This window comes from Lemur catta, chromosome 2 (genome assembly GCF_020740605.2).
Source record: "Lemur catta isolate mLemCat1 chromosome 2, mLemCat1.pri, whole genome shotgun sequence".
Lineage (NCBI taxonomy): Eukaryota > Metazoa > Chordata > Mammalia > Primates > Lemuridae > Lemur > Lemur catta.
In genome coordinates this window covers 48976157-49001165 of record NC_059129.1, presented here as the reverse complement: position 1 = coordinate 49001165, position 25009 = coordinate 48976157, and the positions used below count along the sequence as shown (strand labels likewise).

Here is a 25009-nt window from a genome sequence, read left to right as displayed (position 1 = left end):
GAGAGGTCAGAGAGGTCACCTTCTTCTTGCTGCAGTAGATCTGCCATTTCTTCTCCGGGGGCAGGGCGAACATGGCCTCCCGGTTTTTGTCAGTGAGATCCAACTCGTCCTGCAGAGACAGCGAGAAAAAATATGACTGATATCAGGGACGGTTGACATTAGAATATCCTTCCCCACAAGGAATTACAATTTCCCCAAACCTATTCCTCAGCTACTGTCTTCCTCCCCAAGAGCGTCAAAGATACAAGGCAGTTCTTTCTCTACTAGAAACACAGCCCATCCCCTTGCCTCCGCCCAAGCCCATGCTTGTTCTATCCACACTCCCCTTTCCTCCTGTCCACCCCCCACCCTGTCTCTGCAACCCACCCTCCTGCTCCAGGTGGCCCTGTTTCCTGCCCATGTCCCACACTGCTTTGCTAGCCCCTAATCTTCTGCCAAGGGTTTTTTGTCCTCCTTCCCTGTCCTTCTTCAGCTTGTCAACACCACGAGTCACAGCCTGACAAAGACGAAGTCATCTATGGACCTAGTCCTGCCTCCCTCTCGGATCCTGCCCCATCCTTCAAGTCTACCTGCCCTTGGGATCTCTGCCCCAGAAATCCTCCGGCCGCCCCAACCCAGGCTTGGTCCTGGCACAGGCTGGGGAGAGCCAGTGAGCACAGGTGCTGAGCAGAGGAGGACGGGTGTGCCGTGCTAAGGGGGCGTTGGCCTGCTGCCCACAGAGGTAGTGTCCAAGGAGGGAGCCCCTCTGCCGGTGGGACCGCCAAGACCCAGCTGAGCACACACAAGGCGCAGGCTCCACCAGCAAGTCCTCACTTTCCAAGGAGCGGCACCAGGCAGTTTCTGAGCCATCACACGCCATCTTGTATTGTGGTCAGTTATACACTTGTTTTTTCCAGCCAGTGGTCTCTACCTCTAAGTCAGTGGGCATTTCTTGGCCGTTCTGCTCAGCCTGGATAGTGCGTGGCTGCTGGTCGCTCACTCCTGATTGAATCTCCCTGCCCTGGTCGCTTCAGCAACCTCACTCTCGCGCAGTCTCTCTGCCTCCGCTTTCTGTTCCTGCCTGGGCTCCTGTGATGGCTTTTCCTCCTCTGTCCTACCTCCGAACGTTGAAGTCCCTCAGGCACTGTGTTCTTTCCTCTCCTCCCTCCATGCTTCGCCCTAGGTGAGGCCTCCTCGCCCATTTCCAAGGACTCAGTTATTGTGCCAAACACTCTCAAACCTGCCCCTACCCACCAATTTCCTGAGCTCCAGACCCCGGGGCCCAAGCACCTGCTGAACCTCTCTACCCTAAGGTCCCCTGGATACCTCACACACTTATATAGTGTTACTATGCGCCAGGTATGTTTATTCGTGTATTTAAAACTTGCAACAACCCATTTTACAGATGAAGAAACTGATGCACGGAGAATATGCAAATTGAATTCATCATCCCAGCCCCCTAAACCCAAGTCTCCTCCAGTATATCCTGTCCTGTGCAGGGCCCCAGCTTCTCACATCAGAGACCTGGGTGTTCTTTGATTCCTACTTACTCATCAATCCTACCAAGTCCTACTTTCTTTCCTCCCAAATAACTGTTGAATCTGTGTATTTCTCTGCATCCTCGCTGCCACCATTCTTCCTAGCTTGGATTGCTACAATAGCCTAGAACCGTTCTTCAACGGAGTATACCACATGGTCTTTTAGAAAAGCAGATTGTGGCTGGGCGCGGTGGCTCGTGCCTATAATCCTAGCACTCAGAGGCAGAGGCGAGAGGATCACTTGAGGTTCAAGACCAGCCTGAGCAAGAGCGAGACCCCATCTCTACTAAAAATAGAAAGAAATTAGCTGGACAACTAAAAATATATAGAAAAAATTAGCCAGGCATGGTGGTGCATGCCTGTAGTCCCAGCTACTTGGGAGGCTGAGGCAGGAGGATCGCTTGAGCCCAGGAGTTTGAGGTTGCTGTGAGCTAGGCTGACACCACAGCACTCTAGCCCCGGCAACAGAGTGAGACTCTGTCTCAAAAAAAAAAAAAAAAGAAAAGAAAAGTAGATTGTCTCACCTCAAACCCATGCTTAACATTGCCCTTAGGGTTGAATCCAGAATCCTTACTTATTCTGGTTGTCATTGTGTCCCCTAAAATGACCTGGCTCTTTTCTGATTGAGACTCTCACATTTGCTGTTCCTCCTGCAGGGGACCCTCTGTCACTGTCCTGTACCCCCACCTGCTTATCTAACCATCACTGCCCTCGGATCTCAGTGGGAATGTCACTGCTCACAGAGGCCATTGAGAACTTCCCAGTCTAGGACAGCGCTCCCTGCTACACACTCCGAAAGCCCCCAGAATGCTCCCTGTCCTCTCACTGTCTTCAGGATCAGTCTTCTCTGTTAGACTGCAGGTTGCTGGAGGCAGCTCAGTGTCTGATGGTTCACACTACATCCCTACAACTTCCCTAGAGTGCAGCGCACAGCAGTCTCTTCAAGGACTATTTTGCATTAGTTTGATGGATACCTGACGCTGTTCTTCTTGCAGGCAAGATTTGTCTGGCTCACCTGTGATTTTGCAAAAGTACCTTGCAAGGGTCCCTGCCCCACTGAAGATGCTCAGTAAATATTTGTTAAATTAAAGGGCTAATGAAAGGAATACCACTCATCATATCCTTCCTTCAAAACTCAAACAGTCTACTCAAGAAAACATCCCTGACTAACACCAATCAGGCTGCAGATGTCATCTACGCTAGCAAACACTGTGTTCCCCCGCCCCATCCCGCGGAAAGGTATAAATCAGGAAACGGTGAGTTTTCCTGAACCTGCTGTGATGAGGAAGCTGGACGGCTTTTTGACATAACCTGCCGGTCTCATCTTACGGTGGCCCTGCTATTTCAAGAGCTGGATTGGCTTAACCAGGTGCATCTATTATCAAATACAAGCACGAAGTCACATCCCAAAGCACACAGCACTGTTTCTTTACTGGTTTGACCACTCCTGGCCCACCACGGGAATGAGTGAGCAAGAGCTAACTAGACGAACTTGTGCTGTGGCTTCATGCCAGCGTTCAGGTCCTGCATCTCTGGTCTGGACCTTCTTTGGTGTGCAGGCTTTTCTCACCATCAGACCCCCAAAGAAAGGAACCATGCTTATTTCCTGGTGTCTCTTTGCGGTCAGAGTACGAAGTTTCATACACAGGGGCTTCTCGCACAGGCGGACTGGTGGGCTGGTCTAGGTGGGCATTGCAAAGACTCAGGAGGGTCGGCCCCAGTGCAGATGGCAGAGCTTCCATCTGCCCCCGGCTGGACACTGGATATGACCATCCCAGACCTGAACTGGTCCCAGGGGTGATACAGGCATCTCTACCCCCATATTTCTAGCCAGTCATCACTTGTTCCAAGGTGCCCAGTGTCCACCTATGGAATCCTACTTTGTCCTGTCTTCCTGCCTCAGAGATTAAAGGATCTGAGGGAAACTCCAGAGAGCAGAGAGACAGTAGGAGTCAAGTGCTCTGATGTTCTCTGTGACTCCTCACTACCTTATTATACAAAAGCCTGGATCTGCTCCTTCCTGGGTAACCTGAGTGCTGCATGTGGTCTAGAATCCAGTGTAGACAGGAGGTAGGTCCACCCTTCTAGGGACACATTTCCTGGTGTCCATCCTGTGAGATACTCTGTTACCCCACGCAGCTGAGGTGTCCCAGGGGGCCCACCTCCTCCCCAAGAGGAGTTTCGAAATGGGACATCCCAGCACAGGGGCCCTGCCCTCCATCCCGGCCTGCTTGTCCATTCCCCCTCCTCCCATTGTCGACACCCTCCCTCCCCGCTCTCTCACTGACCACCAGCTCTGCGAAGCGGACGTTAAGCTCCTCCGGGTTCGGGATGGGGCTGGAGAACTCCATGTACTGCAGAGGGTGGTTGTCCCGGAGGTTGATCTCGGGGAGGTCGCTGCCCCCGAAGCAGCACAGGAAGCCCAGGCCATGGCGGCTCCTCTTGCGGGGGGCCATGGTCACCGCGGGCTGGGGGCTCAGCAGGCAGGTGCCCTAGGTCCTCATGATGATCTGGGCAGGAGAACAGAGAGCACAGGGTGGTCAGTCATGGCAGCCAGACAGGTGAGGGCAGAGGTCACTCTCCTTCATAACCTCTTTGTCCCACAGACTGTCAGGAGCCCTTGACTCTATAGCCAAGGACTCCTCCCTCCTCCCACACCTCCCTCTAGCTCCTTCCACCAGAGGCATTTACATATCCTCCCCACCAGGCCTTCCAAGTGTTTCCTGCCAGAACACTTTCCCACTCCCCCTCTGTGCCCCCTAAGAAGAGAGGAAGGCTGTAGTCACAGAATAGGGCTTCCAGGTGGTCAGAGCAGATGGGGTCCTGTTCCCTGTCCTCTGGAAGGCCAGTCTCCAGCGAGGCCCACTTACTCACTGGATTCATCTCGGGGCCTGGGGATGACTGATTTCAAGGCGTCATCCCGTGGGAGGGGAGGGTTGAAGAGAGTGGGCAGAGGAGATGCCGAGAGAGCTGCTTGGCAGAGCTCCTGGAGCAGGGCCGACAGAGCAGTAGCGGGCGGAAGGCTGCAAAGACCTGCACAGTCTTCTGCTCAGTCTGTCCTTCCCAGGCATGTTTGGATGAAGGTGAAATATCAACAAGGTAGTGGTTCACCCACCCTTCTAGAAAAAGAAGGTTAATTTCCCTCAGGGAAGTCACCTGGGGAAGTCATTAAAGAGAATCCTAGGTAAGGAAATCAGGCTTGGGATGGTGTTCAACACACTGAGAGAAATCTGCTCAGATCTGCTTTTCATACCAACTAAGAACAGAGAACACTGCCCTGGCCAGGGAGTGGAACTGACGGACATCCAGCGTTGGGTGGTCATTGGAACAGAAGGGCTCAGGTCCTTGGCTTGCCACTGGAAGAGCCTGTTCAGTGATGGCTAGCTCAAGGAGGAACACGGGCCCCAGTCATTGATGCCACATAGCCCCTAGGTCGATTAAGTCCAGGGGTCAGCACACAGGCCTCCTGAGGGGCAGAACCACCCTCCACCACGACCCCTGGTTCCTGCATATGCTCAGACAACCTGGTGGGGTCAGCAGAGGGACCGCGGCTCACACACCAAGCTGCTGCCAGCCAGATCCTCCCCATTCCATGCTTGCGAATCTTAATTTTTTAGACATAAGTATAAGATTCTGTTTTTATCCCTATCAAATATTGTTGGGTTTTTTTTGGGGGGGGGGGAGGTCAAGGTATTTTTGAGTCTTGATTCTTAGTTGTTTCTCCTGGATTTGGATCACTAACAGATTGGAAAGGTCTCCATGGTCATCACCCGCATCATTGCTGAGAATACTGACCATGACAAGGACATAGGCCCTAATGACACAACAGCATCATCTAGGAATGCCAGAGAACTCTTCCTCAATACTCTCAGGGGACAGTCCTTCAACCAGCTCTAAATCCATGTAACTATGCTCTCATGCAGCCCTCTTTTCTATAAAGACAACAGGAGAGATTTTTCCTAAAGCCCTGTGGAACTCAAGATATGCTAAGTCTCAGGCATTCCTTTGAACAAAGCTCTAGAATCTTATCAAGAAAGAAGACAAGATAAACATGGCGTAACTTGTTCTTAGTGAACTCAGGGTAACTTCTAGAGAACATTGCTTTACCTCCTAACAGTCTATCTGGCCTCTTCTATGTCATGACCCATTTTCATTGTCATTCTAGAACAAAAGTTTACTGGCTCCATTTTATCTTTCTTTATAAACTTTGAGACAGACTTTTTAATAGACCCAGGAGAGCCTCCAATAAGGCAGTACCCAAGGTTGCCTTGCATGATTGGCTATCGTTTCTGTTTCCATGTTGGCTTTTGCAAACACAGTGGAGGCTCCCTGAGGGCAGGGGCCGTGTCTCCTGCTTCTTTGACAGCCACTCCCCCCACCCACCATTTCTACAGCCAATAAAAACCTTGCACTTAGTGGGTACCCAGTAAGTATTTCTTGGTCAATTGGGAAATGACCTATGCTCATGGAAAAGGAAAAAAGAGGGTCCTTATTGAGCAGATAAGAAATATGGATTGACATGTCTGACTGCTAGCAGTTGATAAGTAATCAGGAGGCTTTGCAAGACACAAGAGGACATCTGGGAGGCTGGGGATGGGAGAGGCAGCAGGCAGGCTAACACACCAGTGCTGGCACGTGGTGGCAAAGGCCTGGGATAGGCTGGCAGCTGAGTGAAACAGAGAGGAAGGGGGACTTCGGGGTTCCCATGGGACTTGATAGCCAGTGGCCATGAGTGGGTGAGGCAAAGCCCTGGTCTCTGTCAGACTTAGTAAAGCACCAATTCTTCAGGCAAATGGGGTGGACCACCCTGGGGCCTCTCTGCCCAGCCTCAAGTGTGGGATGATCACCCAGAATGCAGACCACATCCCCTTTGTTCCATTAGCCTCCAAAATGCAGCTGCAGCTGGTGAGCAAGACAGCTTTGTTCGGGGCACAGAGCATGGGAAGGAGGCTCCCCGGGGCTGCGGGGAGGCTGGGCTGGCGGCAGATGGGGTTTGGGGAGGGTCGGGCTGCTGTCTGGCAGGACCTCTGGACACCTCTTCCTGCCTTCACCTCCTGGGCTTCTCGCTCCCCTAGTCTCCCTCTTCCCCTTCTTTGTGCTTCAGCTCCTGAGCCAGGCTTTTACTGGGGCAGTCCGGGGCAGGGACAGGGCTGGCGCACACCTGGCACACTGTGGCGCAGTTGTGCACCAGCTGTTTACAGCCGTGACTGCTCTGACTGGCCAGTGCCTCTGCCATACCTGTTGTTAATCTCTTAACATCTCCCCTGAGCACAGGGAGCGAGGTGCAGCGGCCCAGGAGGAGGGAAGTGTACACAGACCCTCCAAACAGGAAGTACCGTCCCCTAAGAGAAGGGCCTTGCGCACTCACTTGGGGACTGCTGCATATTTGCCCTTTTAAGGGGCTGCCCGTTTGACAGCTCCTGAGTGTGTTTATGTTTCTGAGGACAACCCTCCCCCGCCAGCCTTCTTACCGCTTGTCCTGCTTGTCCTGCCACCCTCGTAAGGGGCCATCGGAACACCGAGACTAAGCCCGCAGGCTCTCAGAGCTTCATGGTACAAATCAGATCAAGGTCCAAAGAGGAACTATCTTATCTGAGGTCACATAGCTGGGGACAGAGCTGGGACTAAAACCCAGGACTCCAGTAACCAGGCTGCAGTCGGGTCACGGTCCCCCAGAGCTGCCTCCCACACCGATGGGCCTTCTGCCCACCTTGCTCCCAGCCCAGTGACCTCCCTCTAGAGCTGACACATCTCTACGGCTTAGTTTAGAAATGCCTCTAGTCACGACGGTCCTCTGAGACCAGGAGAGGCTTTCAGAGGCTCCAAATGCCACCTGCTTCTCCCCATCAGTAGGAGCTGCTTCCGTCTTGCGACCCCTAATGTCTGGCCTACCCTGCTCTGAGCCTCCTTCGTTCCCACGTCCTAGTGGCAGAGGGAGGAGCAGCGGCTTCGGAGTCAGACAGACTGGGGTTTGCCCCCCTAGCCGGTGCCCTGAGCCCCAGGTTCCTCATCTGCGTCCCCAGGATCGTCACCGCACCTTGCTCACTGGGTTCCGGTGAGGAGTAAAGGAAGCAGTGGGAGCTACAGGCCCACAGCACGGTGGCACTCACCGGACCGAGCCCAGCCCTGCAGCAGGTCTTCGTTCCCACCAGCGAGGCCCTGCCAGAGCCTGCCGCCAGCAGCCCTTCCCCAGGCACGGGTGCAGCTCTGAGCCCTGCCATCCTAGGAATTTGCCCAGCCAGGTTTAAGAGGTCACCAGCCTCGCCTTGGGAAACTGGGAGATCTAGGCCGCAGGAGCCGGGCTTTCCCGGGGCTCTGAGCTCCCTGAGTTAGAAAGTAAACAGCTCCTCACCACTGACCCTGCACAGGGAGGGGGAGGGGAGGGGGCCAGAGCAGTTCCTTTCTGCAAGAGCCCTTTAGAGAGAGGAACAGTGAGGTTTCCACCGCAGAGGAGGACTGCGAGCAGCAGGGGAAAGGGCAGCCAAAGGCAGAAGGAGACCCAGTGGACCTGAACTCGGGCCAGGGGGATCTAACCTGCGCCCCTTCTCCACAGAAATGTCCCCAACACCGGCAGCTCCCTGCCCTCCACATCCTCCCTCCCTGCTCCCTCCCTTCTTCCTGCAGGAACAAGGTCATTTCAGGTCGGTCAGTCCCTAAACACAGACCAACTGGCCACCAAACCATCAGGTCACAGCCCATTAACCAACACCTGCTGTGAGGGCTGGAAGGTCCCCCAGAGGGTCCCCAGTCCTCTGGCCCCAGCCAGATGTCACCCCCTCACTGTCACAGTCCCCCCACATTGTAGGGAAAGCATACTGCCTTAACTCCAGAGACCGGGGCAGGTCCCAGCTCTGTCAGCAGCCAGCTGGTGGGTGGGGGCTACAGTGCTAGCCCCCCTGGGGCTCAGTTTCCCCTCTGTGCAGTGGCAGGGTTTGACCCAAAACCTCCAGGGCCTTTGCCAGCGCTGACCTTTCACACTGCCTGGCTCCATCCCGGTCCCAAAGGCTTCCCAGGGGACGATCCTCAGCCTGTGCTGAGCACTCCCCCGACCTTCCACCCCTCCAGTCACTTGATTTCATCTCTTCCACTTGGTCTGTAAAATGCAAATCTTAACCCTTACCCACAGACCTCATCCCTGGCCCTCCACACAGCAGCTTTCACATTTTAGGACTTCAAAAGCCCATAGTATCAGTGCTTATCCCTCAGTCTTGAGTTAAAGCAGAACAATACTAACACTTGAGACTTTGCTATCCGGCAGACATAGGCTATATTTACATTTTACCCCCACAACAACTCTCTGAGATAGGTGGCTTCATTTTAAAGAAGTTACTTAAAAAAAAATAATTAATTAATTTAAAAAAACAGTGGTTCAGAGAAGTTAAGTAACTTGCCTAAGGTCACACAGCTAGTTAGAGTCATAGCTAGGTTTCAAACCCAGCACTGCCCGACTCAGAAGCTATAAACCACTAAGCCATAGGATACATATCTGAGAAATATCCTAAGCTGAGATCTGCTCAGAGCTTTCTCAAGTGTTCTATAGATTCAGATTTAATAACTCATGATTCTATGTTTCCTGTGAGTTGAGCCAGGTATTTTCACAGCTCTGCAATCTCATTTTAGCTGCACAATGACCTTGCAAGGTAGTTATTATTATTATCCACCTTTACAGATGATGGTATTGTGGCTTCAGGAGCTGTCACATGGCTTGGTCACAAACACCTAGCTGCTAAGGGGCAGATCTAGACTCACAGTAAGTATTCTCACTCCAAGCCTAGTGGTCTTGTCACAGAACCAAAGCTGACTCATCAGTCCCTCCGTTAGCTCTTGGGGCCAATGCTGTGGCTTTGGGCATTTAAATTGCCTTCTCCTGTCCCCCTCCCCACCTCCATACATGGGGTAACAGGGCAAGGACATGCTGTTGACCGTCTCTCCTTGGCCACTTCCAAAGAGCCCACTGGGAGGTGGGTGCTGCACTGATCATTTTCTGCATTATCTCACTTAATCTCCAAGCCTCCCCTCTTACTGACGATGACATCAAGACTCCCAAAGGTCAGGCAACTTGCCCAAAGACCAAGTCCTACAAGTGAAGAGGCTGGGTTTGAGGACAGTGGTGTCTCATCAAACACATGCTTTTGACCAGCTTCTAGCCCACGTGCTGGATGCTGACCTGGGTGATGAGGACCCAGGAGTAAACAAGGCATGGTCCCATTCCTCAAGGCCCCCTTCTAGTGGGAGAACAAGGAGAGTGAAGCAGTGACAACACAGAGGGTTAGAGAGAGAGGTGTTTGGGCAGCATGGAGAGGGAGGACCTGGGCCAGCGTTGGGGGAGGGAAATCAGGGCAGGCTTCCAGGAGAAGGTGATGTTGAGCTAGTATGGAAAGAGCTGAGAGAATTAAGGAAGGATGCAAGGGAAGGAAAAAGGCATTCTATGCAAGAGGAACAGCATAAGCTAAGGTGTAGAGGGGAGGAACACATAGCATGCATGGGGACAGGATATTGACCAGTGGCTTTGTTCTTTTGTGGCTAAATCAGCAGGCAGAGGAAGTGCAAAGGGTACAGGAGTACCCCGGTTTGATGGCAGAGCTGCAGGCATCGGGGAGCCTGCCCCTTTGCCCTGCTTCACCTCCCCCACTCCCCTTGGGGCTAGGGCTGGGAACAGGGCCCAGAGCTTCCCAGGGCTGCTGCATGGAACATAAGGAATGTAAACAATTTCCTGCTCCACAGGCTGAGATTGCTCCCTATACACTGACCCTCCACATGCCACGTGCTGCTGGGGGTCACCTAGGAAATGGCCCTGGGCCAGCCTGGGGGCCTGGCTCCCCGTGGAAGAGTCTATGCTTTTCCATCTCAGGGTACCCTGCCAGGCCCTCTGCCCACCCATCTCCCCGTCGCCTACCTACACCGCACCTGCTTCCACCTCAAGCCTCTGAGGACCATCTCCTCAGGCTTTGTGGGCAGCAAACAGGCCCAGGGGTCCCCCTTGACTCAGTCTATATCCACAGCCCCCATGAAGCTGCCTGAATTACTGACGCCCAACTCTACCTGACAGATTCAGTCGGGTTCTGTTCAATTGCTCTGTGTTCAGTTACCTCTCTAACCATGTGGCTTCTGACAGGTTACTTAGCCTCTCTGAGCCTCAGTTTCTTCATCTGTAAAATGGGGGATATAAATAGTAAATAATTCATAGGGTTGTCGTGAGGATTAAATTTGTTAATATTTATAAAGCACTTGGAATACAGCCTAGTAAAAGTAAAGAATATTAATAGTTATATAGGTAAGCTACTGTTATACTTGTAAAGACATCTGAGTGTTGACTGTATATATTACAGAAAGTTTTCTCTACACGCGAATGAGAATGTCAGCTTTACCTATTATTACAGGGCTTTGCAAATATCATAGGAGCCAAATCCAGCACGCAGACTGTGTTTGTAAATACCGTTTTATTGGAACACAGTCATGCTCGTTCATTTAAGTATTGTCTATGGCTATTGTCACGCAACAGAGAGAGTGCAGCCCACAAAGCCAAAAATCTTTACTACCAAGCCCTTTACAGAAAAAGACCGTGGGTACCTGTGTTAACTTTGTGTGACTGACCAATATCCAATTACTTTTACCCTATAAAAACATCAATTTCAGATGGTTCCACTTTATATATCCTACTGGCCCCTCACTTGTTCCCTCTGACCCATTAAATTGGGAGGGCCATGCTCTAAATCTAGTGATTCTAATCATGATAAAATTATAGTTATCATTTATTGAGCACCTACTGTGTTCAAGGTTTATCTCAAACTTTAACCTCCCCGTTTTACAGATGAGGAAATTTGAGGCTCAGAAAGATGTTAAATGTGAGCCTAGGACTCACACCAGGTCTCCAGAAACCACTGCTGTGCCGGCCCCGCTCAGGGGTCTCTGAGAGGTTGCTGGGAGCAGGAGCCACCTCTGATTAGGATTGGAAGTGGAAAGCAGGAAGGCCGCCCATCCCCCCACCTCCCTTTGTGCCCAGCTCTGAGCCCAGTCCTGTGACTTCCCTGGCATGGCAGTTTGTGTTCTCTCCCTTTCTCTCTCTCTCTCTCTCTCTCTCTCTCTCTCTCTCTCTCTCTCTCTCTCTCTCTCTCTCTCTCTCTCTCTCTGTCTCTCAGGCCCCAGGTAGCACTTGGAACAATCTGACTTTCTGACTTGCAGTGTGAGTCTCAGGCCAGGCTGGGGACAGGGAGCATTTTCAAAAACAAGCAAGCTAAGCTCTCTTTCCAGGACTGGGAAACTATTTTTAGCAGCAGCCGCCTAAATTATGGTTTGGTTCCCCTACGCTCTGGGAAAGGCAAAGAAAGCAACAGCAAACTCTCCCAGCCCCAGAGACCCCTCTGTGCAGGCTGGGGTGGGAGACACAAAGAGGAGGAGGCACTGAGACCCAAGAAGAGCAAGGAGAGAAAGGAACACATTCCTGGGAAAAGTGAAACGGGAAATCCCTCAAAGTGACATTTCTCTAACTTGGGGGCTGAGGGTAGGAGTTGTAGATTTTTCAATTGCTTTTCTCATTTTGAGAAATGATAACGACAATATAGGTTTCTTTGAATCGCTCAGGCAGGAAAAAAGGAGATGGCAGCTCTCCAAGGCAATGGGCAAGTGGTCATTCATTCATTCATCCACCCACCCCCTGAGTAACTACCATGTATAAAGGAATTTTCTGGGTGTTTTAGATGAAGCAGACATCAACTCCTATCCTCGCTAAGAGTATGGCCTTCTTGGGAAGCCAAGTGCACACACACCCAGGATGTGGGGGAGGGGAGACTGCAGAGAGGGAAGAGTGACTTCTGGCTGGGGTGGGCTGGATCATTCACCAGAGGCAGTGACACTGAAGCTGGGCCTCAGTAGAAGGAAGGACATGGGCACACGCCAGTGGGGCTCCAAGAAAGCATTCTCAACCGAAGGTGTGCCAGAGAGAGGACCCGGCATGAACAAAAGCCCAGGTGAATGCAAAGCTAAGGGAAGCTGCTCTGCAGGCGGCTTGTGGGGCTCAAAGAGGGGCAGTGGGAACCGAGACTGGGGCCAGAGGAAGGGGGGCCTCGAGTGCCGAGCTAAGGAGGAGGGAGCCACTGAGGGGTGTGTGGGTGGGCGGATTATGGCTGATTGGTTCGTTGGCTTAGAGTAGAGGAGAGCGTTTGTGAGGTCTGATCAGAGCTGGGATCCAAGGAGACGTTTCTGGTGGCACTGCGAGGGGCAGAGTTCCAGGAGGGAGAAGCAGAAGCGAAGCGGCGAAGAGTTAGAAGGCAAGTCTGTCTGTCTGCGCAAAAGTGAAAAAGGCCCGAACTGCGGAGAACAGAGAGGAGGGATGGATGCTGGTGATGTCACGGAGGGGCGTGAGCCACAGGGGTGTGGGAGGACGAGGGGCCTGAGCACACAGAGCAAGGACTTGGGCTGACACTGGGACGGGGGAGGGTGGGGCGCTCTTGAGCAACAGCTGTGAAGTGAGAGAAGGGATTTCAGCACCCAAGTCTCTGCTATCCTTAGAGCCAGAAGTCTGGGGCTCCTGGCCAAGGGAAACCACCCTACACGTGACAATGCATGGCCTCAGCTCCTCCCGCACCAGGAAGCCAAGCCCCCACCCCGGTTCCCATAGACGGGGCTGTTGGTACTGAAAGGTGCAGGGAAAAGAGCCTCCAGCGCCCCGTGCTGAGCCCGCATCCCCACACTGGGGTGTGTGCCACACGATCCAGGAGGCGCTAAGTGATGCTGGTTGAATTGAATCATTCCCATGAGTGCCCATTAGTTCATCCTTCATTCATTTGTTCATTTAATCACCATTTTTTTTAGCACATCCTCTATGCCTATCTCTGCTCTTGGGGCTGGGCATGTAGGGGTGAACTGAGGAGACCAGCTCCTGCTCTGGCAGAGCTATTGTCTCCCAAACTCAGAATCCCCTTTGTCTCTCTTTGTCTTTGATCCCTGATGCTCCATCCTGTTAATGATTCCTGCCACCTTTTCCCCAAAAGGCCTTGAGTGCATTTGTTTCCTTCTGAAACCCCAAGCTCCAGACCTGGCCCAGCCCCACATGAGCTCATGCTGAGCCGGTGCTGACCTCTCAGGCCCCCCCTTCCCAGCCATCCCACAAACAGCTTTTTGATATGTTTCTAGGGTTGTTCTTCATCCCTCAGTTCAGCAGAATTGACAGGAGCCCGGGGTGGGTAAGAACAGGACACTGGGGGTGCACAAGAGGGCAAAGGGGATCGACAACACAGCCACCAACTGGAGTTTTCAGGACAAAACATCAGGGGGAATGTGGCTTGAGTGGGGTGGGGTGGGGATCCTGGTCCTTGTGCGCTGGACAGGCGAGTAAGCCCAGTGAGCAGAGGCTCACCAAAGACTGAAGGAGACAGGGAGGAAGAAGAGAAGAAAGATGAATGCAGCTAGCATGTGAGAGAGGGTTTGACTCCATGAGTGCACAGGTGCATGTGTGCGTGTGTGTGTTTATGTGTGTATGTGGTAGTGTGCATGTGTGGTATGTATAGTTGCATATGTGTATGTGTGGTGTGTGTGTAGGTGGTATACGATATGTGTAAATGTGTGTTCATCTCTCAGAAGCAAATACACATAATTGCACTGACTTCCAAGTCTAAGTAGAAAGAAGACCCCCATCAGCTCCCCAGAGTGTATGAGCAGAGGAAACAGTAATATTACTGAAAATCAGCCCCCATGCCACTTTCTAATCAGCCCACCCTTAGTTTACAAAGGAGTTGTCCAAGTGTCACATTTAGGAAATGTTACTGCAGAGAATGCAATGTCTTTTCTTCATTTGCCCATGAAGCCCGCTATGGGCTGGGAGCAGAGACCCATTCAAAGGATGCTGACATCACCAGAGGCCAGAGACTGAGTATTCACATACATCTTCTCACAACAACCCAGAGGGGGCAGGATTTTTGCCCGATGAGGACACTGTGGTTCAAAATCAGGAGGTGATACCCAAACTAGGGTTCTTTTCTGTAACACCTCATTTCATTCCAACCCAGCTTCGATTCAGCTCTAGGCAGAGGGGTCGCAAGGGGAAGGGCTTCAGGGGGACAGGCTCTAGAGCGAGGGTTCTCCAGGGGCAGTGAGCAAGGGCAGGGTGTGTGTGTGTGTGTGTGTGTCCAGAAGATGTAACTGGGTTGCCCTTTTGTATATATTACAATGGGGCAAATCCACCCTAAATCCTGCTTTCTCTGGGTTGTTGTGAGATGTTGCATGTGAATACTCAGTCTCTGGCCTATGGCGGATGTGTAAATGTGTGTTCATCTCTCAGAAGCAGACACACATAACTGCACTGACTTCCAAGTCTAAGTAGAAAGAAGACCCTATCAGCTCCCCAAAGTATATGAGCAGAGGAAACAATATGGTAGGTTTCAAGCTACTCCCTCACCAAGCCTGAGATATAAAAAACAAATTACTGACAATAATATATCCCAACTCCTCCATGCTCTGCACATTATAAAATAAATATTTGGCACATTTCTAGAAAAAATACTAACTGAAAAGAATACTGACATTTACTAAAAGGTAGGCTGGGCTCAAACTTTAACACTTATTATTTCATTTACTTATCCCAACATCCAGCAAAGATAGTAGTATGATCTCCATCGTTACATATAGGGAAATTAAGGCTTGTCCAAGTTAGTAAAGTTCATAAAACATGTGGACTTCAGTCTCACCAATTCCACAACTCAGATGCAGCCTTTCCACGGCGGGGCGATAGCAGCAGGCAAACGGCAGCATCACTGTAAACAGCTGGTGCCCCTGCAGCCAAGGCACCTCCAGTGGTGTGATCCCCATCTCTCACCGTCCTCCCCACCCCTGCTCTCAGGAAAGAACCCAGCACTTGCACAGAGAGGCCAAGTCCCCACCGGAGACAGCAGCCGGCTCCATCCTCTCACCACTCACTGAGTCACAGAAGGGTCCAGATTGTCCATCTTCTGGACCAGCCTCTAGGGTGTGCAAGCTGGGCACGCTCGGGCGGGCCCCCACACTTGCTTCATAGCTCTGCTGTCACTGTCTTGAAATTTTTAATAATTTTTACACACGGAGCCCCACATTTTTATTTTGTGCCGGGCCCCACAAACCATGCAGCTGGTCCCGCCCATCTTCTGCAGTGGCCAGCGCAGGCGGTCCTTCCCAGGAAGAGCAGCCCGGCCGGCCACTCCCTGTGTGTTTCCAAAAATGTTACCCACAGTCCCTGAATGGTCAGGACGAAATGAGACAAGTTACTTTAATCTGGGGTGGCTTCCTGCCCAAATGGCCTTGATCTGCTGCTCAGTAACTGCTCGGCTGCTCCCACCTGACCTCTCCTCGTTATCACACCCCACTCCCCCACCCCATGCTCCCGGCTTCCGGCCACGCTGTCCCACTCATGCCTCCCCACATGCACCATTGCTCAAGGGACTGAAATTCCTAGAGGGCATGGACACATTTATCTCCAACTTCCCCCATGGGGCTCTTCGCTCACGCACAGCAGGAACTTGATAAGAGACCAAGGATTAAGTGAATTGCTGCAATGTTATCTGTCAATTTAAAAATATATAAATTTAAAAAATTGATATGACAAAAAAATAAATTACTCTATTTCCTGAGTTTTCAACCCTATCAACTGTAAGACATATCGTCACTGTGATGGCATTACATTAAGCACACACGAAGACTGCACGTCCTTCTGCAGTTGGATAAATAATAAAGGCAGCAGATTATCTTAGCTCTGAAATATAATAAAGAATGGCTCTGCTCATTCTGCCTGTGGGTTCTCAATCCCTCACCCCATCCCCGTGCCCAGCTCTGTCCCCTCCGCCTCTCCTCCCACGGCCCCCTGTGCAGATCCTGCCTTCTCCAAACAGCCTGCCTAACCACTCCAGCCTACCTGAATCCTCCCAGATGCACGCAAAGCACTTTGTGTCTGCTTGGTTTATAGGACACTTAATTATATACTACCTTGTGGCACTTCATGTTATTTGATTTCTATTAGTTTATATTTTATACACCAAGGCGCTTTTCCTCCATCTAGACTCTGAGCCCCACGAGAATAGCACAGTGCCGTCTGTAGCAGGGCCTCGGCCTCAGTAAGCTCTTCCGGAATGAATGAAATCTAATGGCAGTGAGTGGGGGGGACAGAGAGGAAAAAGTGTTTAACTCCCCAGAAATAAATCTTCATGGCAAACGCAATGCACTCAGGTCCTCCAACCCCTTCTCCTCCTCAGAGTCCACTGAGGATAGGAGGTATTCAGACCTGGGCCAGACACCCTCAAGAGGTGTCTCAAGTGACATTCAGCAAAAGGCAAAGGAATGCTCCTTTATAAACCCACATGGTTACATCAGACCTTGAACTCCCAGATAAATGCAGGATGTTTCCATCTCTCTTTTGTTTCTGTTTTAAATTTCTCGCTCCTCCCTGGCAACAAAAGGCATCTTGCAAGTAAAAGGTATGAGATAGTTTTCCTCTTTGTGCTTCGAGGGATGGGATGCTTTTTCCAAGAGAAATACGACTCTGGCTGCAGAACTTCAGGCTACAGAAGCTGAGATTTCCTCTAAGAACCCAGGCCACCTGCCCCAAGAGGTCCCTGGGCCCTGAGGACTGTCCTTGCGTGGACTCTTTTTTCAACACTGACATCCGTGCAAGCTCTGCCCTGAGTCTCTCCACGGAACCGGTCTCCCTCCTCAGTGCCCAGTGATGGGGGCCCAGGCCTCACCTCATTCTGGACAGTGCACTGCTGTGTGTCACCTCTCTCCATTCTGTCACCCCTTCAGAGGCCCTCTGCTCAGTTCTCCCTCTTCATGGTGTAAACAATGTGAAATCTGACCCACCTGCCCCAGAGGCTCCCCACTCTCTCTTGCCTCTTTGACTCCTCCTGGAGCCCCTTCCCTGGAGAACTCCTCGCTAGAGTCCCTCCCCTAGGCACCCCCAGGCCCCCCTGAAGCTACTCCACCTGGAAGCCTTCCCTCTAGAGCCCCTCCCTTGGAACCCCCTTTCCCCGGAATCCATCCTCCTAGAGCTCCTGCCCTTGGAGTCCCTCCCCCTGGGGCACCCTCGCCCTGGAGCATCTCTCCCCTGGAGCACCTTGCCCTAGAGCCCCGGGGTTGGAGCGTCTCCCCCTGGAGTCCCTCTGCCTGCCCCTCCCCATCCTGCTGACTGCCCCCCTGGCAAGCCTCACTTCTGGCTGGAAGCCCTTCCTGCCACCCCTCCCCCTCCCTACCATCCTTCCTTTCTCCTAACATCAAACATCGGGCAGGTCTGTTGCTTCCTGAATTACAGTCACTCTCCCTGGGCTGTGACCTTCTTCAGTCAGGGACAGCATCTCACCAGTTTAACAGGCACCCTGGTGCCCAGTACAGAGCCTGGCACCTGGTCAGCGTGCCAGGGCTTTGCCAAGGTCCAGACCCTGCATGTCTGCGTCCTCCCTTCTCCTTTCCCCTCCTCCTTACTTCAGACAATTCAGCGATGGCCACTCCAAAATCCCCGGCTCCGTATTTCCAACCATTTGCCTTTCTAGTCAGATGGGCTGGCACAAGGCCCACCAGCTCCCCCAAACTGCTCTCATCCCCTTTCGTTCCCCCTTCAGGGCACCCCTGCTTTTCTCTGTGATGACACCTCAGCCTGAGGTTCAAAACGACAGAAGCATCTTTAACTCTTTCTTTGTCTTGAATAGTACTGTAGGATGGGCATTTGATGTGTATTATCTCATTTAATTCTCACAAGACTCTCGTAAAAGTGGATATTAGCGTCCCAATCGTAAGGATGAGGAACCCCATGTTCAGAGGCAGGTTTTGACCCAGGCTGGCCTACGTTCCCACTGTTCCCCCCAACACACACACACACACACACACACACACAGTTATCTCCTTTTATAGATTACCAGTATCCACACCCAGCTGATTGTACTTTGAGATGCTCCCTGCATCAACTCTGGGCTGGCCTGTGTGGACACTTGGGCTCCACACAAGCACTGTGACAGGGTGTGACCGTGTTGTCCCTGCATCAGGGAGGCCGGCTGAGCAGAGTCCTGTACGTTTGGCTGGCACTGTTGACCTCAGCTCACGCTCACTCTGTGAGCTGGCACGTGCCATCCGCTTGGGACGGACACTGCAAGCGCTGTCCTTTCTTGCCGGTTTGGCCGACCTGCAGCCCAGGCGGAGGCTGAGCCCTTTCTCCTGCACTCCGTCTGCTCTCCTCCCATTGCTCCTCCTGGCCTTGCTCCAAATCACTCGGCAAGCTACCTGCTTGGACCGCAGCCTGCGTTTCCCAGCTCTCTCCTCTCACGTGAGCTCTTGTGTTTTCCACTTTCAGCAGACCTCAAACTACACTGCATCGCATGTCACCTTGTGAGCTTAGGAAGGGCTCTGCCTTCAGAGTTTCTGAGTCAGCAGATCTGGGGGAGGGACCGGGAATCTGCATTTTAACAAGATCCACAAGTGGTTTAGATGTAGACAGTCTAATCCACTCTCGTTTCATTTTCCTCCTCTTTTGTCAGCATTTATACCAACCTTTGTCACAGTTCACCCTTCTTTCCAGAGTTGTGAGCAAACCCCTCAGGTTTTCATACCTGGCTGTGGAGTAGAATCATGGGGCATTTGGAAAAAATACTGACGCCTGGGCCCCAATCTGAACCGATTAAACAGAATCTGGGGGCTCAGGTGAGCAGCCCATCATGGTGAGCCCAGGAATGTCCCACAGCCCGGAACTTTCTCAGTCCGGGGCAGACCAGGACGGGTGGTCACCCTCCTGGGCTCTGGCATTTGTAAACTCTCTCCAGGTGACACTACTCTGTAAGCAAGCTTGCCAAACCCTGGACTACATCCGGGTCAAGAGGGGCCTCTACCCATCAACCAACGTGCCCTGGGAGTCCCTAAAGGGGGAGCTCCCCTGTGCTTTGTTTTCATTGAGTACTAGGCCAGCAGCATCAGCATCACCTGGAAATTTGTTTCAAAAAGTGGAGCCAGCTTAAATAACAACAGCAATAATAATCCACACCTGCAATTTATCCACGTTCCTACCACGGGCCACCCATCGCCTTACACGCTTTATGTGTCATTCAGCTCACAAGAAACACGTGAGGTCATTATTACTGTGACCCCCCCCCAGTTGGCCAATGAAGACACTGAGCCCCAGAGAGGTTGAGACACCAGGCGAGGTCATACCGTTAGTTGGTGGCAAAGCTGTGCCCAGAACCCAGATATGCCTAACTCAAAAGCCCCACGCTTGTCTCTCACCTACAGATCTTTTCCAAATCCCTACCAAAGACACCAGTGGCATTTACAGACTCCAGTGAAGCGGTGATTAAGGAGTTAACTGTCAGGCGTGGGCTGGGGGCGGAGGTGGTTTGAGGCTGGGAGGTCAGCCCCCCAGGGACAGTGTCGCTGACCAGAGGGGGCTGATTTTGACTCGGATGCAGCGAACATGTACTGACCACTGCCTCGCTGGCTTGAATGTGCCATCTCATTAAATTCAGCAGTAACCCTGTAAAGTACATGGTGTTGGGGTTTTGTGGGGTCCATACATAAAACTTTCCTCTTCTTGCTCAAGTTTGGGACCAACTGAGAAATGGATACGTGAAGCAGACAGATGGAGGTCAGAATAGCAGCAGTGTTTCTGACAAAGCTGTTGGGAGTATTTATTTGGCTTTACGTATCTGGCCAAACGCACTTCCCAATATTCCACTCAGGAATGAGGCCAATTCACACATCCAGTCATTGGCATGGGAGGGTGACCAGGGACCTGCCCCAGGAGAAGGCTCCTGACCTCACCACCAAGAGCTGGCCAGATGCACCCACGCTGCAGGTGGCAGATCCAAGAGAGGCAGGGCGGGAGCTGGCAGGCCCAGCTCATAACTTCTCCCAGAGTCACCAGTTGGAGAAGCCGCCTCTTCCCTTGAGGAAGCGACGGGGAGGGAGCAGCCCGAGAGGGCAGCCAGCACTCTCCACCCCATGCGCATTAGAGCTCCTCATGCCCTGAGCCCACCCGAGATGTAGACTTGGCCTGGGGAGGAGCTCGAGCAGTGATATTTTGTAAATGTTCAGCAGGTGATGCTCAGGTGTCAAGCATTGAGTAGCTGCTCATAGAAGATCCTCTCTCAGAACAAGAAGCCAGGGAGGTGCCTCTAGAGGGGTTGGAATTGTTCCTATTTTACAACCAGGGAAACAAGTGCTCAGCAAACTCGAGTATCTTGTCCCATGTCCAAAACTAGGAAGCAGAATAGTAAGGATGAGTAATGAATGGCAGTGAGCAAGTAAGCTTTCCCCACATTCAGGGTGGACTTGGAGGTTTTCAGCCAGGTTGGAGCTAGATCAGTGAAGCTAGCTGTTCTCAAACTTTGTTGTGCAATAGAATCTCCTGGAGGCTTATTAAAATGCCGATCGCTGGGCCACACCCCAGAGTTTCTGATTTGGAGAGAAGGCTCTGTCGCTGTGAGAAGAGATGAGTTAGGCATATCTGGATTCTCCGCATGGCTTTGCCACCAACTTACACTATAACCTTGCCTGGTTTACTTAACCTCTCTGGGGCTAAGTGTCTTCATTTGCCAACTCGGGAATCACAGTAATAACGACCTCATGTGTTTCTAATGAGTTGAATGAGGACACGTAATGCACGTAGGGTGGCACGTGGCCCGTAGTAGGAATGTGGATGAACCGTAGTTGTTATTGTGCTGTTGCTGTTTAGGGATGGCTTCTGTGAGATGCTGGAGGGAGGTTTTGGATGCAGGCAAGAGCACCCAGAGACAACACCAAAGTGAGAATGAAGCAAGTCTTAAAGGATGCAGGGGCGTGAGCCAGAATGGAGCCGAAGCCAGTGCACAGAAGTGGGGATGAGTGAATCATGCACAGAGGATGGGGTCTGCTGGGGATCTGGCCAGCAGACGGGCTGGGATTTGAAGTCACCCAAAATAGAACTTCCTCCTCTCCAAGCTTGCAATTTGCTTTTTCCCTCCTCCCCTTCTCTCTGGGCCACACTCCACATGCCTGTGTCCAGACTCATTTGTTAGAACTACCTCTCCCCACCCCTCCCCCACTCCTGCCCTAGGGACTCAAGGAATCTTAGCAATGTCTCCAATTCTGAGTTCTGGAGGAAAAGAAGCAAAGTACAAGGGAGGAAACCCTCTCTTTAGGCCTGTGTCTTTGTATGACTTCCCCCCATCCCCAGCCTCCTCCTCCCCCAGGAGATGGCCATTCCCAGTCAGCAGCAGTCTGGCCATCAGGTGAGAGGTATCCAGGCTGAGAGGGACATCAACGGCCTTCCTCCCACCACTTGGGCACAGAGTCCTCTCTGCCGCCTTTGCCAACCCATGCCCCTGCCCCATTTCCTAGCTAGGCTCAGTGCTTAACCCCTCCAGTCTTCCCTAATAAACCTCATGGATTACAAGAGTTTCTTCCTCCGTATGTTGATCCATTCATCCATTCATTCCACAAATGCACACCGAGCGCTGCCTCTGTGGCCAGGCGCTGCGCCGTGCAGCAGGGCTTCTGACATGAGGAAGGCACAGTCCCTGCTCTCCTGTGGGCTAGGGAAGAGAACACAGGACTTGGAGGCAGGAGATGGGTGCTCATACCATCGTAAGGAGAAAATGGGGCCCCTTCTTATGCTCCTCAAGTCTTCCCTTCTTTGCTAACATGAGAAGAGACCTCCCAGCCACTGGTGCGACATAGGCGAGTCTTCCCGCTCTCTCTCTTGCCCACACGAGCACACGAAAGAAAGCACTCTGTGTCAGACACACACAACACAACTCCACACGTTTCCTCTCTGCAGACTTTAGAAATTTGTCTGAGCCTTGGTGCATGCCATCTTCCGTCACTGCCTGGATCCCTGTGTCCAGCATCTTAGCTTAATGGCCATCTCAGCCAGCATTTATTGATCTACTTGGCTGTGCTGGGCACTGGAGATTGAGATAAACAGAATACATTCCTGAGCACCTGGAGTTCACAGTCTAGAGCGAGAGCCACACACATAAACAGTCATGCTACAATGTGGGCAGCACACAGTGATTGAAGTAAGGCATTGTGAAGCGAGCGGAGAGAGGCACCTAGCACAGACGCCTGTTGATGAAGAGGACAGCAGGGAAGGCTTCCTGGAGGAGGCAGTGCCAGAGCTCAGTCTTAAAGAAGAGAAGCCTTCAGTCTGAAATTGAGCCTGTGTGTTAGCTTGGCTCCTGCCACTTCAGGTCACCTTAATCACTTCTCTCTGACTGTGTTCCTTTCGCTTTCCTGCCCTGCCCTCCGTCTCAGAACAGCCAGGGCATTGGGACTTTTGGAAAAATGAATCCATGCGCCTGTGGTGAGATTGTGGCTGGACTTTCCTTCCTTTTTCTTTTTTAGTATTAGTATTATAACACCAATAGCATGATGCTGCTTGTGTAATGAACACTAAAAACATGAACCAAGAGTTTATTTCCCCCTAACTATTTTCAGGTGGTTCCCAGATACCCCATTGGCCTTTCAACTCCCATGCAACTGAAAGCCAGGGCTGGGTTTTCAAATGTTCAATGGTACTCAACAGCTGGAAAACAGCCACTGGCAGACAGCACAGGCCAGGGCTTTGGTCAGCTTGGGGGCCGAGGGTCAGGGCTGTGCCAGGCTCGGCAAACAGGAGCCACAGCTGTGAGTCAAAGACCTCTTTCATGAGGAAAGCAGAGTGGGGAGAAGGTTGTCACATCACACTTTTTGTCCAGCACGATCACCCAAACAGGTAGTGAGGATCATTGTCCAAGTGAATGGGGAAAGAAAGAAGCAGGTATCACATACCTGTGCACAGGAGAGAATCAGAAAACCGACAAGCCCCTTTCTAACACAGAACAAGATGTCCTATGACGCTGTAAGGGTCGTGCCCTTATATTTACTCTGGGCTGAGCCAATTGAGTCTGAGGGATTCTGTACATTATCCGAGGGGCTGCACCTCATGTCACTGAGTGCTAGCTAAAGAACCCCCACCCCAAGATCCTTTCTGAGAAGCAGCAAAAGCCTCAGGAATATGATGGGGTTAAGAATCTAGAATTACTAGATTCTAAGCTTGGCTCTGCCACTAACTAGCTGTAAGACTTTGGAAAAGCTATTTGGCTTCAAGCCTTACTTCCTTCATCTGTAAAAGGAGACTATGGGCTGGGCATGGTAGCTCACACCTGTTATCCCAGCTCTTTGGGAAGCTGAGGCAAGAGGATTGCTTGAGGACAGGAGTTCAAGACCAGCCTGGGGAACGTAGGCTACAAAAAATTTAAAATTAAATTAAATTTAAAAATTAGCCAAGTGTGGTGGTGTGTAGTTCCAGCTACTCAGGAAGCTGAAGCAGGAGGATCACTTGCGCACGGGAGTTTGGGCTGCTGTGAGCTATGATTGTGCCACTCATTCCAGCCTGGGCAACAGAGTGCGATCCTGTCTCTTTAAAGAAAAGAAAGAAAGAGAATTTGACAGGACATAGCCCACAAGACGGTTGTGAGGAGTGAGAATTCAGGGGCAGTGCCACTTGTTGGGTGTAGAGGATTTCACAAGGAAAATATTTAAAATATTTCTCACTACATTTGCCTCTGGGAAGTAGTAGTGTTTAATCGGTCCCCTTTCCTTTCTCTCACTGCCCTTCTAACATCAGAGGTAACCGGGACCGTATTGTCCCCGGGAAAAGAAGCCTGATAGCCTGATGGAGTGAGGAACGGTTGATGAGAGGTAATGTTTTCTCTAGACAGTAGGGGCAATAGAAAACCTTTCTAGTACCAGGAGGAAAAGAAAGTAAAAGGCCAGGACTTCACTCCCTTCCCCACCTCCAGGGAGGAGTTGTGGGGTGGGGGTTGCAGTATCATTAGAAATAACTCAATGACTTGGAGAAGCCCAGAATAGGGGTGCATGGCTGTGGAACTGTTATGCTCCTTGAAGAAGCCTTGCCTCAGCCCCACTCCCAGCAATCACAGCTCTACCAGGGACAGGTTAGCAGCAGCTGAGGAAGTCACCTGGGGGGGCTGCCCTTGGGCCCACTCATCTAGAGCCCTCCCATCCCAGACCCTCCAGGGGTAGGTGAATGTCCCAGAAGAGCCAGGGCCCTGAGGTCCACCTCAAAGGTGCTAGACACCAGACTAGACCTGGGACCTTCAATGGACCTCAGCACAGGGGCCCACAAAGCAGAAGGAACAAGGCACAGCCCAGCGGAGACCTGCAGAACCCTGCAGCCCAAGGCCCTGCCCTGGCCTCCTTGAAAATGCGGAAGCTTCCCCGAAAAATCCGACTGCATGGCGGGGGAGAAGAGTCTGAACTGCAACTCGAAGGAAACTTGATCCAAAGCAACTGTCTTAAATCAAAGAGACCAAAGTGTCTTTATCTATCAAGCTAAGTGCTTCATCACAAGTTATCCGTCATAGGAAATAATTACTTTCCCCACACATCTGAGTGTAATGTATTCATGTTCACCACCCATTCCAGTACGGCCTCAGTAAATACGAGCTGCTATTATGTCGCCATCATCATCATTATTACTAAATAGGTTATTCTCGGAGTGACAAGGAGGGAGG

At 51.7% G+C, this 25009-nt stretch overlaps 1 protein-coding gene and 1 long non-coding RNA gene across 2 annotated transcripts in view; one reads left to right on the top strand and one right to left on the bottom strand.

The window, feature by feature from the left end:
* Window positions 1–25009, bottom strand: part of DAAM2 (dishevelled associated activator of morphogenesis 2) — a 103181-nt gene that overhangs the window by 40632 nt on the left and 37540 nt on the right. The window contains exons 2-3 of the mRNA XM_045543627.1: window positions 3806–4027; window positions 20–109 (exon numbers count right to left, since the gene is read on the bottom strand). Coding sequence (XP_045399583.1) covers window positions 20–109; window positions 3806–3973 — 258 coding nt within the window. The 5' untranslated portion in view covers window positions 3974–4027. The remainder of the gene's footprint in view (window positions 1–19; window positions 110–3805; window positions 4028–25009) is intronic.
* On the top strand, window positions 9256–24531 carry LOC123632892. Its single transcript, XR_006733496.1, has 3 exons — window positions 9256–9267; window positions 24100–24173; window positions 24504–24531. It is a non-coding gene; the product is annotated as an uncharacterized LOC123632892 (long non-coding RNA).